The sequence below is a fragment of the Hipposideros armiger genome, unplaced genomic scaffold (assembly GCF_001890085.2).
Source record: "Hipposideros armiger isolate ML-2016 unplaced genomic scaffold, ASM189008v1 scaffold_311, whole genome shotgun sequence".
In the NCBI taxonomy this organism is placed as follows: Eukaryota; Metazoa; Chordata; class Mammalia; order Chiroptera; family Hipposideridae; genus Hipposideros; species Hipposideros armiger.
Window position 1 is genome coordinate 202,924 of NW_017731661.1, and position 13,894 is coordinate 216,817.

General features: G+C 34.5%; 1 protein-coding gene across 1 annotated transcript in view; it reads right to left on the reverse strand.

Moving 5' to 3' along the window:
• Positions 1 to 5,400: 5,400 nt before the first annotated feature.
• The window catches only part of CCDC186 (coiled-coil domain containing 186), an 18,877-nt gene continuing 10,383 nt past the window's right edge, over positions 5,401 to 13,894 (reverse strand). Inside the window, exon 2 of the mRNA XM_019660120.1 lies at positions 5,401 to 6,096. Within this exon, the coding sequence (XP_019515665.1) occupies positions 5,401 to 6,063 (663 nt within the window). The 5' untranslated portion in view covers positions 6,064 to 6,096. The remainder of the gene's footprint in view (positions 6,097 to 13,894) is intronic.

Here is a 13,894-nt window from a genome sequence, read left to right on the forward strand (position 1 = left end):
AGAGGGAGGGAGGGGAAGGAGAGGAGGAGGGGCAAGGCTAGGGAAGCCAGCTAGCCGGATAAGAAGCTGAAGCAGGAGAGCCAGTCTTCGCCATGTAGTTCACAAAATACAGACAACGGAATCATATTAAACCATAAGCTTAAAAATATTCTAATGCCAGATATAAACATTAGAAAAATATCTTAATGCCAGCCTTTAATTGGTAAAATGGTTTATTTAACTGCCAAATCAAATTCTTTTCTTCTCAGATTTCTATTATATACAATAAAATACAGTCACACATATCATACAAAATATAAATTTACATAAAAGAAAAAAATTAGGCTATGATTCCCACTTCATAAAGAAAATGCTTTACATATCAAGCAATCCTCTGCATTTAAAATACAATTTAATGTACAGAACTTCAATTTATACACATATTTTCAGGAATATATTTTATAAATTGAAACAGTCTTTGTTTTAAATTAAATTTTTTTTTCAATTACAGTTGACACACAATATATTAGTTTCAGGTCAAAAACACAGTGATTAGACATTTATATAACTTTTGAAGTGATCACCCTGATAAGTCTAGTTCCCATCTGACACCATCCATAGTTATTACGATATTATTGACTATATTTCGTATGCTGCACATTACGTCCCCTTGACTGTTTTATAACTGGCAATTTGTACTTCTTAATCCCTTCATTTTTTTCACTCATCTCCCCAACCCCCCTCCAATGTGGCAACCTGAAATACAGTCTTTAAATATTACTGTTTGTCATTTATACCTGTTTAATTGTGTTCATATGCTGCTTCTCTGTTTCTGTTCTTTTTTTTAGTTCTTCTCTTAAATTGTCTTTTTCTGAACAAATGTCTAAGATCAGCTCCTGATGCTTCTTATTTTCTTTAATTAACCTAAACATAAAAAGGGCAGTATAAGTAAAACAATTTTAAAAGGAGATGTGGAATATAATCTATTTACAGATTAGGTTGTAGATACTTACGTATTAATTAATAAATCAACATTTTGTATACTTTGCAACACATTCTCTGGCCAGTCAGGCTATTAACTTTTTCCCAGAAATGTGTATATTTAAAAAAAAAAAAAAAAGTAAGATAAAGAAAACCATACTCTCTTAAGTTTATGTCTTTGGGTATCTCAATTATGCACTTCATCCCTTCAGCACTCGAACCCCTTCAGATCAGTGATTCTCAATCAGGAGCGACTCTGCCCCCCCAGGCACTTGTCTAGAGACATTTCTGGTTGCCACAACAGGGGTGGGGGTTACTACTGGCTTTCTGCAGTGAGGGCCAGGGATGCTGCTGAACATCCAAAAATGAACACGACAACCTGCCCCCAGCAAAGAATGATCTGCCCCTAATGTCAATAGTGCTGAGTTAGGAAATCTTTAGATTTTTAAGGACACTTTATTCTAATAGTTATAGAAGAGTAGTCAATATAAAATAAAATTTTAAGCAGAAGTTTCATTTTCGGTACCCTGGAAAACTATAAGTAAAACCTTAAAAATTACCTGCAAAGTACTTAGAACTATAAAATACCTAAGAAGGTTAACAGCTGATATTTCAGAATGAATAGTAACAGCTATTACTTATCATTTACTGTACAATTACTATTTACTAAGTTTAACTTTAAGTGCATTATTTAATATTCAAGTCTATGAAATTAATGTCTATGAAATTATTACCTGCTTTATGGATAACCACAAAAAAACAACTAAAGTCTAGAACTTGTTCCAGGTCATTAAGTTAGTAAGTGGTTGAGCTGAGATTGGGATTCAAGTCTAATTTCATAGCCCAGGCCTTTCCATCTTCTACTTTGAAGATCTCTCACTCACCCAACAAATGTTTACTGGGTACCTACTATGTACCTACACTATTCTGTGTTTTAAGAGTATATCAGCAAACCGTCCCTGCCCATATGGAACTTACATTCTAAGGGAGAATATTAAAATAAACAACAAATAGATATATAAGAAAATGTCAGGTGGTCATTAAGTCCTATTACAAATACAAAACTAAAGGAGGGCAGGAGAACAGAGAGAACGAGCTGTGATTTTAGAAAAGGTAGGCCTCTTTAAGAACCACAGAAATGTAGTGAGGAAGCAAGGCCTGCAAGTGTTTGGGAAAGAGAAAAACAAGCATGCAAGTTTATTCAAGCCTTTTGTGTCAGAGCAGTTTCACTCAGATTACTTATATGATGATTAAGGTGTTTACTCAATTTGCTGCAGAAACACAAGAGTTCTGGCTATATATAGTGCATAAGTAAACAATATAGAGAGGAAGGAGTGAAGAGCAGAAAGCCCTCAAATTGTTATCTTATATGCCAAATGGGCATCCTATCCACAAACTGTTCTAAATTAACAATTCAGGTTGGTACATTGGACAGTAATATTGCTATTAGAAAACAGGGCAAAGGATGTACAAAGACATTTACTTGGAAATAGATGCATTCATGAAAACTTAAGCCAAAGAAACTGAAAGGCAATTCATCTTTACAGAACGTTAGATGAAGGCAAAAGGAAAAAAATTAGTTTTTTTAGAGCTAACCTGAGTCACAAAGCATGTAATTTGGAATTAAAAATATTATGTGTATAACAAAAGATTAACTTAGATTTCAAAAGACAGTATCTGATATTTTTATAATGCCTTAACATCCACAAAACAATCCCATTAGGTAAGTTATCATCTCCCACTCATTAGGATGAAAAACCTTTGGCTCAGAGAGGTTGATTTGGCCAGTGAAACACAGCTTGCTAATGGCAGTGAGAATTTTCCAACTCTGGGCTTCTGACTAGAATTGTGCTTACTCTAGTCCACCATGCTGCCACTGTTCAGATAGCATAGAGTAAAAAAAATTAAATTAATCTAAAAATATTAGGAATATAGTGGAAAATTGACAACTTGTAACTAGTTCATTTCAGATAATCATATTAAAAATCCTCTGAAGCTAATTAGGCTCAGATTTTAACTTTGCCATTTACTAGTATGTGACCTTGAACAAACAAACTGCTTAATCCATTTGCGCTTCAGGTCCCTCATCCGTAAAATAAGAACAGTAATAGTTCATACTACATAGGGTTTTTGTAAGGATTCTATGAGTTAACATATGTAAAGTTCCAGGCACAAAATGAACAGCATGTAAGTGTTTGATGCTTTTATTATTAAATGTATAACATCTTGTAATTTACAAGAGAGGCATGAAGTGGTTAAGAGTCCAGATCTAAGGCAAGAGGGAAGAGGCATCAGAAATAATCTCAAAGGGAAGGTCTAAAAGAATACAGAGAGCAGGAAAATGAGGAAGTTACCCTAAAAAATAAGAATGGCAGAAATACTGACATTTCAAGTACAAAGTCATATAGTTTATTCATAATGGAAGCATTTCAGTAAGAATATGAGTAGGAACAGCAGCCATTAGGCTTTACATAGTATTAAAAAGGCATTGGAGCCAAGAGATACTTGTACTCATGTTCACAGCAGCATTATGCACAATAGCCAAAGGTGGAGGCAACTCTAATGACCATTTGATGGACGAATGCGTGAACAAAATGTGGTATATACATGCAATGGAATATTATTCAGCCTTAAAAAGGAATGGAATTCTGATAATGCTACAACATGGATGAACCGTGAGGACATCTAAGTGAAATAAGCCAGCAAATAAAGCAAATAACTGTGTGATTTTATTTATATAAAGCATCAAGGGTAGTAAAACTCTTAAAAACAAAGTACAATTGACCCGTGAACAGCTTAGGGGTTGGGGTATGGATCTGGTACAGTTAAAAACCCAAGTATAATTTTTCACTCCCCAAAAACTTAACTACTAACAGCCTAAGGTTGACCGGAAGCCTTACTGGTCACATAAGCAGTTGATTAACAGATATTTTGTGTGTCATATGCATCATATTCTGTATTCTTATAATAAAGCTAGAGAAAATAAAATGTTAAGAAAATCGTAAGGAAGCAAAAATACATTTACAGTTCTGTCCATATTCATTGAAACAATTCTGCATAGAAGTGAACCTGCATAGTTCAAACTCATGTTGGTCGAGGGTCAGCTGTACAATGGTGGTTGCTAGGAGCAGGGGAGAACAGGGGGTTGTTTATTAGGTACAGTTTCAGGTTTGCAAGATGAAAAAGCTATGGAGATCAGTTGCACAACGTGACTATAATATACTTAAAACTATGAGCTGTATACTTAAACGTGGTTAAGATCATAAATTTTATGTTATGCGTATTTTATCACAATTTGAAATAAAAATTTTAAAATAGGGGAAAAAAGGAGGGCTCTGGATGACAAGAGATTGAAGTTCATTGGCTAAACCAATGAAGGATGAGCTTGTTTGGGGAAGACTGATCCACAGAGCAAGATGATCTGGAAGAGCTAAGACAAGAAGCAAGCTGATCATTACAAGCCAGTTACATCTCCAGCAATATCTGCATTATGGTATATTTTCTTCTGTCATCCTCCTCCAGTATGTAGACTTCCTCCTCCTCTTTCTCCACACTCACTTCCCATTCCAAATTTTTTTTAAAGTTTCATTTTTTTAAAAAGAGAATCGGTCTGTATTTTAGTGAAGGCTAGCATGTTTTATTTCCCTTTCCTAAAGGTTATAAAAGAATACCTAAACATATGCATCACCTTCCATATGTGTATCTAAAATAAAAATACAGGGTGACATAATACTATTAGGAAATGATAAGGTGAAATCAAACTCGTTAAAATAGAAATTAACTCCACAAATCCAAGAAGTCTAAAAATAACTATGTTCTTATCTACTGAATGATAATCAACCAATTCTTCTGTTCTCTAAGTTTTAATTTTCTAAACCAATGAATTTACAATGGGGATTTTAAGAATAATTTCTTGAATTTTATGACTTTTCATTTCCTTGTGAATTGCTCTTAGACAATATTATGCTCTACATTCTTTCAAAACTGAAAAATCTGAGTTGTCTTTAGGAATATTTGAGATCTTTAATGAACTTACACTATTTAATAAACTATTCCTTAGACTTATATATTGACATGTAAAACAGAAATTCTGAATCATATTCAAAATATTGACTTTATATATATATATATATATATACCTATGTTTATATATATGCTAATGTATGACAGATATAATTTATAATATATATAAAAACACTGATGCATATCTATTATTTCTAAAACAATGAAAATAAAATACATTCTAAAAAAACAGAGATATTAAATAACTAGACAAACTTGACATCTGCTCAATTATTCAGTAAATACTATTTTTTGATCAACTACAATGTACATGGCTCTATTGTGAAATTAAAAGTGGACAGGATGGGATGGTATCTTCCTTTACAGAATGCCAGCTTTAATCCCCGTGGAAAAAAATAACCTGAAAGAATAAAAAACTTACTTCTTTATGGTGTGTTCCTGCTGCAAATACTTATCTTGCACACACTTTTCAAACATAATTAATGCATGTTCTCCCTTATTCATTCCATTTGGTACTTGGTGTTGTGCAAAATTCGTAGATAAGAGCTCAGATTCTATTTCTTCCAACAAATCCTCTGATGCTGAAACAGTCTTTATGTTTGAAATAAGTTTCTTGGTGCAGTCTGTGTCGTAGGGACTCTCTGAATAAGTTTTTTGACTAGTCGCTTCCGTGAATGTAGATGACCTTAATTCCTCCAATATTTGAGTTACTGTCTGTCTTGTTTCATTTGTTTTTGAAATTTGTTCTGTAAAATCACCACCAGGAAAATTAGCTGTTTGTTCTGAATTTTCTGGGCATATGTCTGTTTGAGCACAAGAATCCTCACCTCCACCATGATCTGCAATATAATTTTCCTGTGCTTCAGTTTGATTATTGTGTTCATTAGGCTTACATAAAGTTTTATCCAAGTTTAATGACAACAGTTTGGTCTCGTTTTCTAAGTTGCTGTTTTCATCACCAGAAAATGAGTTGCATGAATCTTCCTTTAATTCAGATGTTTTCCCAACATTTTTATCAGAGGAAATGGCGGCTATGTACTCTGTCTCTGACATGCTGACTGGTACCAATTCACTCTGCATTTCTTCAAATCTGTTCCGATCTTCGTTTTACATCTAAGAAAGTCAAAACATCAAAATTTTAAAAAAAAAAAGTTTTTTTTAAAACCAAGACACCATATACACTTGCATATATTCCGTGATGGGGAATAATTAAGGTCACAAATTTTACCGCTAATAATTCTTTCAAAAGCCATTTCTTGAGGAAAAAAGGAAAAGAATGGGACAGATAATCCAAGACACACAGCCAGTGTGTCTTCCAAAGTCTCATTCTCTTTCCTCCTTCGATTCAGTCATTATATCGCCACTTCAATTGCAGTTTGGCATTCCTCAAACACCCCTATAAGAAGCTGGGTATGGAATATACTAGTAACTGAAAAATTTAGTGCCAAAGAATTGTTTAGCTAGAACTGCTTTAGTTCCACGAGAGGAAAATGACTATCTCAAGAAAATAGTGGGAAATAAGATACCAATGAAAACACCAGAAGAGAAATTACAAATCAAGAAAAAAACAATGCACGTTAACGATGACAAAAACTTACTGAGAAGGAAAACTAAACAATAACAAAACACAGCTATGTATAGGCCAGATATCTATAGCTTAGCTGAAAGAAGTTAGGGTATTAAGGATTCCTGATAGGCAAGGATCCAGGAAGCACCATGGTGATTGCCAAACATGCTCATCATGAATAAAGAATGTTTAAAGCAACTGAAATGGAGGCCAATATGCACTGCCTAGGTCATAAAAGCAACATTTACAAAACCAACTCAACATTAGAATATATTTGTATGCTATTTATGAGGGTTACTATTCTAGCTATTTCCTGAAAATAAGTCAACTTCAAAAATTATCCTGAGACAGATAAATATAAAACATTCTACCAATCTTGAAAAAGAATTGTCAACCTCTTTTGTCAGGTATCAACAAAGCATGTACAAGGTAGATGTTTTACTCGAGTCACATGAGGTTGGATAAAAATGTGGGCAGATCATAGTTTTGACAGAAACTAGGAAAGATAATTCCAGATGGAAGGTGTACTTATAGAAAACAAAAGAAAGGTTAAATTTTTGAATAACAGAAAGGTACATGCTCATGTCAGTCTACGATGGAGGTTGTGGTCAGAGGATGGTGAAAAAGAGGTAAGAGAAGATGAAGATGGTGAGGTAGAATTCTCAGCATGATATGCAGGAGTGAATTTTGTTAAGGACAATAAATCATGATCAACTTGTATATTCTTGATTGTACTATAGAGCTTCTAGCATGCAGTACATTCTCAAATATTTATTGAATTAAAACACAGAAGTGACAGGATAAACTAATATTTGAGGAAGATTATTCTAGGAATGCAGAAAATAAGAAGAATAATTCTAAGAAAAGAAAGGAAGACCCGCTTGTCTGTCAAATACCGTCTTTTAGTTTAGACTGCTCTTTGAGGGATAAACTAATACAGACATGGCCTGAATACCATGAATTACATAGTTGTAGAATATATTTGCAAACAACCGAATAGAAATTATAATAATTATTTTATGTTATATATGTTGTAACTAAAGCAAAACCCACACTACTATTAAAGGCTTGCATTCGACAATACAAATAAATGCAGCAAGTTAAGAAGTGACCTCACAAGTATGCTGTATTCCAAAGTCTAGGGCAAAGTAAAATCATTCTCTAACAAGCATTATCCACCGACACATTAGCTTCCCCAAAGTAACTCACTTTAAGATATAATTTGCAAATCTGTTGCTGCTGAATTTGAAATCTTAATTTAGAAATCAATTTCAAAACTAACCAAAGAAGTGGTTTTAAACATCATATCTAGTCTGTGCTGTATCAGTGGAAGTAGAACTCAGAGCTGACCGAAACGTAATGGTTAGCAGATAAAAAATCTATTTAAAAGACAATAAGTCTATACAGGCATTGTGACTTTCTAGCACAGTCAGAGAAGTGAAAAGAAACTTTATCATTGGAGAACTTCACGAATCTTATCTGTGTCTTTGTCAGAAAAGCACTAAGCAAACGTTGGTTATTATCCCTCATTCAGCTTTCACAGGCCCCAGGGCTCGGTTCTTAACTCTCTCTCCCAGAATTCATCCCCTTAGTCACCTGAATCAACAACTCATAGTTGACGCCCACATTTATTTTCAGTCCTGTGATCTTAAATTACGGATAATGAATTGTCTTTACTTTCGTCTTCACTCTATACATCAAAATCTCCCCCTGAATAGAGGAATTTCCATTGAATGTTCCACCATAACCTCACGCTTCAAAATGGCTAAATCCAAAATCATAATAATAGCTCCCATAACTGAGTAACCCCAGCTAATCTTTTCTGTTTTGTGAATGGTATCATTTTGTCATGACTCCTTCCTTTTCTTTGCCCTTTTATTTTTTACCAATTTCGTGTCTCCTACACTTAACCTACTCTTTCCTACTGTCACTGTCCCCTCCCTGCAGCTCAGCCTAGGCCTTATCACTTCATGCCTAAAAACCTGAATTGTTGGTTTTCTCAATCTCACTCCATTCCTCCCTCCTGTTTTCTTTCCGCAACTCCAAGTGAAGAAGCAGAGAGGTTAATGGAAGGGAAAGTAACCTGAAAGCCATAGGGCAAGTGTCACCCAATCCAGACAAGGGGTTGAAGTGTGTACTACCTTAGGTCTGCAAAGGAAGACCAGGAGCTGCCCTATGAAGTGGGTCCAAATGGCAGAAGGGGCCAGGAAGCTACAACGTTACCCCTAAAAATACCACACACACCCTCTCCACAAAGCCCACCATCAAATGCAACCAGATGAACTACAGTAGGGCTCTCTCTTCCCTCTTTATAGAGGTTCACGTAAGGAGAACTCTGTCCCCACTGGCTAGTCTTCTGCCCCTAACTCCAAACGGGCTAGTAGAGAAAGGAGGGGGAACAGGTTTTAGAGCCAGCTTATTATACCTCTTCTCCAGTCCAAGCCGCTGGGAACTAACAGCTCCAACCTTTCTTCAAGGGAGAAGAATGTGTTTGTTTTTTGTAGCTTGTTTTTGTTTTTTAAATGATTGACTCCTGTCTTAACTTCTAGAATGTTTTCTCTAATAATCAAAAGTGGCAGAAAAGTTATGATATCAAACTAAGACATTATTAAGGGGCTGCACCTCAGAGGAAAGTGGAGGGGAGATGGGGGCATTTTACACAGTATGCTAGAAGACCCATTGAGGAAGAAAAGTAAAACCATTTCATGTTTATACCTCAGAATTGAGATTCTTCAGTAAACCAGTTGTACTGCTTTTCCAATCTTATCTCTCAAAGCATTCCTAAAATCCTAATATTTCACTCTACTCTTCTAGTCCCTGACCAGCCTATTCAAGCTTCCTCAATTTGCATATTAACATTTCCATGGCTTTGCTCTTATTCAAAACATCTTTCCCTTCAGTCTACCTAGAGCCTAATTATATTTAAAGGACTGACTCTAATGCCACATCTTCCTCCAAATTTTCCCTCACCGCAAGTACAAAAATCATCTCATGTAAATGAAAGCATACTACATTTATACCCATCAAGCACAGTCCCGGCCTTCGTGGTGACATTCTTTTAAATGATCTACTTGCAAGGAGAAGGCTCATCCTGAACTGAATCAAACTTCTTAAATCTCAAACAATTGTAAATAATAAACCTAACAAACATATTCTGTTACACTTACACTCCTTCTTGCAAATGCTGTTCAGTGGTTCTCAATGAGGATGGCACCCACTGTGTTTACATAATCTGGGGGACTGAACAGCACATTTAGAGGCTAGGAATCAGGCTGTAAGAAGACTCATGATGTGCAAGGCAGTGCAGAGCAACAAACATCTGTCTCATTGTGCTGGATATTCATCTATTTAAATAAAAAAATAAAAACCTGACTTTATAATTACCTCAGCTTAGACTCTGTTTTACTACTTTACTGTTTTACTTCTGGAAATTAAAGGCTTACTTTAACCTCAAAAGACAAGTACTTTCTATACTGTTGCTCAGTAATATGTCCATAATCTTTGAAAAAATCTTCATACAAACTGGCATCTGATAACCACTTAGCTTTCCAACTTCATTTTCTGATGCTCAAATGAATACTGACTGGAGGCAAAAGGAAAAGGAGAGGGGTTAATGAAGATCTATGTGTATGTATGTAACAAAACCATCACCAAAGATTGAATAACTACGTAAGAACGGAAGGGGAAGGGGAGCCACAATGCGCTTGGCTACGTCCATGATTAACCAGGTGAAAAACAGTCAGCTGAGTCCTCGTGCAGGCATCCAGGGGACAGAGCTGATGTAGGCCAATTTGGTTGCTGTCCAAGTTTTTTAGAGGAGGGGTTGGGGGGATGGGGGTTGCCATCAGAGTTACTGCGGATGAAATAGTCTAGAAGCAGATTGAAGAGGCTGTAGTAAAACTAGACACTTGTTTACAATATTGTTTTAATTGTTTGTATAAATTAAATTCATACTCATATATAGATACAGTGATTACAATTATAGATTATAATATATGTTGCTTTTTTGAGGTAAAAAAATAACACGGATTATTTGACTTTTAGTAACTGTTAACTCATTAGGAGAAAATGCTGTATTTAAAACTTTAGCACAGATACAAAATTCCTCTTAATTCAGCACTTTTTTCCCCCAAGAGTTATTTTTGTTTCTGACACAATACTACAGGACCAATTCACACTTCAAAATTATTTCAGTGGAGTGAGAACTGGTTTCGCTCTTACTGGAGCTCATCAGCTGTAGGCAACTGGTCAAGAAACATTTGTTATTTGCCTTAAAGCAACCATTATCTTAACGAAATAACTTCCATTTCTACAAAATCATTTCCAAACAAGAGCCATATAAATAAAAACACTATTAACAGCTTTTAGTACTATTTCTTGTTTTCCCAGTAAATTAGCAGTATAAAAAACAAAAAACTTGAAACACTTATTCAATAAATTGCAAATACAAATGAATCCAATCCACAGGTATTTGGTAACAGGTTATCAAACAAGCTTTATACAAAAGTACCAAGTCAGAAATACATTTCCAAACCAGATATTCATTCATTCATTCAGAAGGATATTCTGAGCATGTATTATGTGCAGGTACTGTTTTGTGTGTGTGTGTGTGTGTGTGTTGGGAGCATAGCAATGAATAAAATAGCCTTCCTTTATGGAATTTACGTTCTGGTAAAGTGGACCAATACATAAAAATTCTGTTAAATCTTTTAGTCTGTGTTTACATTATTTTAATTTGAAGATCTGTCAGTGTTCCATCAGAAGCTATATAAGATATACATGAGTTTTTTTAAAGTCCAACAGAAAAATGTGACTCAGTTCAGCGTAAATATTATTTACAACTGTAAATGTTTAAATAACAAACTATACCATTTGTGTCTCAAATAATACCAGCTGTATACTTCTCAAATAATTTCCATTAAGATAAGCAAGCTAAGTGTGTGACAGCATTCCTGTTCTTCAATATAATGGTTTACAATTCTTCAAAGGACAAGTACACCAAAAGGTTTTTACATATTCCCCAAATACACTTTGAAAGCTGCATAAACAAAAAGATAATTTACCTTTCTGACCAGTTCTAACAAGGTCCTAATATGGCAATTAAAGTCAGAAGGAATAAATTAAATCAGAAAAGCACCCATAGTCCAACACAATCAGGACTCCTAAGTAACTAATTTTTAATAGACATTAACTTTAAAATACATACTTTCCTGAATAAACTTTTAAACAATAGAATAAAATAATAGAACAGAAAAGAACCTTTGTAAGAAACATGAAAAACTTGTTTCACATGACAAAAATATCTGACACTGAAGTTCATGGAAGGTGAACTTCTGCAAATCAAATTCTACCTGCAAAAGATTAAAAACTGAGCTGGCTATTTCAAAGAATTCTAGATTAGTTCAATCAAAGGGAAGAAATGTTTTGTAAAGTAGTCACATTCTAATTAAGCTTTTGGGTAAGATTTAACTTTACTATATTAAGTTTCCTTTACATGAAATATATCACTAGGTTTTAAAAGTTGCCTTTAGTTCACCAGTTTAAAATGCATGTTATATGAGGCCAAGGTCAATTATCTCTGGGGGCGAGGGTGGGGGGAGGTTGTTACTCTTTGCACCAAAGACTAAGGGTAGAGTGAATTTTACACACACACACCCCCTGCGGCGCGCGCACACACACGCACACAAAGATGTCAAAAAGACAGACTTAGGGCAACAGATACAGTAGTATCTTCCCTCCCACCCCCAAACAGTACCAAAGCCTGTGACAGAACAGGAATAAGAGAAATTATGGTCCATCAAGATTCCAGAAAAAGAAGGTTAAATGACCACATCGCATATTATATTATCAAGTTATATGTCATATTAACAATTTGACACCTTAGATCCATGTTATTTTATATATCTCTAATAAGTTTTAAAGTAGAAAGTTATTAATATAAAAATCTTATTTTGAAGCTACATGTATAGAGCTCACCATTTGAATTTTAATGAGTCTAAGAAAACATGACAAGTATTTTCAGCTGATTTTTGTTTCCAAATCTGAAAATTAAAAGAAGCAATTAATCTGCAGTTCCCTTTCCAAAAGGAAGGCTAATAACTTTAAAAAAATTAAAGATAAGTTGCAAGTCTGCCTTATATTAGGAGTTCTAGTTAATGTTTAAATTTTGAACCACCTTTGGCTTGGGCTTGGTTAATCTGGTATGATGTAGTTTACCAGAAAAATATATTATTCATGAGCACTTACTACATAATCATCCTTACGGTAGACTATCAGTTCATGTGTCTTAATGACAGACAAATACATTCACAATCCAATCAATACTTACCTTTGGGGGTCTGATTTCCACTTCATGTGTATTGCCCCTTCACCCCAATATTTTTCCTTTTGTTTACTTTTTAGCCCAAATAGATTTTTAAAATCTCAATAACTGAGAAATAAAGTTCAAAGGACAAGTTTGAAATAATATAAGATTAGAGGGTTATTTGTAAACTTAAATTATCTATGCTCCCACTGTTGCCCTGAAATGAACACTAAATATATCACTCACAGTACTGTAAGCTCAGTGACATGTTTATGAGAAATTCAAACACTGGCTTTCAATTAAAGCTAGAGATAAGGCATAAAGAAAAACCCTAAATTGTATTCAAAGAAAAAAACAAAAGTTCAGGTTAAGGATTTTTTTTAACATGAAACTCTTGGATGAATTTGGAAAACTAGTGCAGATTACCAGTCATTCTTCAAAGGGAAAGGGGGCTTCTCTAAATTTACAAATAAGGCTGCTTTCTCCTATCATCTCTCCCTAAAGAGTAAGAATACTACTGCACTGCTGTACCTTCACTCCATGATGTCAGCGTGTACTGTAAACAGATGTTTTTGAATTAAATATACTAAGCGATCATCATCAGCTATGCTCTCAGTGTATAGCATCAGAGAACAACTCTTCAGTTTATGGTGAAGGAATAAAAGGGTGAAGAGTGGTTACTGTGCTGTACTCCTTTTGTGTTAGCAATAAATGACTAAAATACCAATGACACTCTGGAATCGCCACTGTTTAAAGAAACCTCTAAGTTTATATATGCAGGTATTATGAATTACGAATTAGACAAGGTCTTAAAAACAAAATATATATAAACACAATCCAGGCATTTCCAGGTGCATTCTTCAGTAATTATATATGCTTGCATATATACACACACACATACATATATATATATATATATATATATATACACTTGTAAATATATATATACACGTGTGTGTATGTATGCATATATTTATGTAGAAAGAAGTTTTAATTCTTTATACTGCAAGAGTTGTGAATTACTCAATTCCTTCACTACA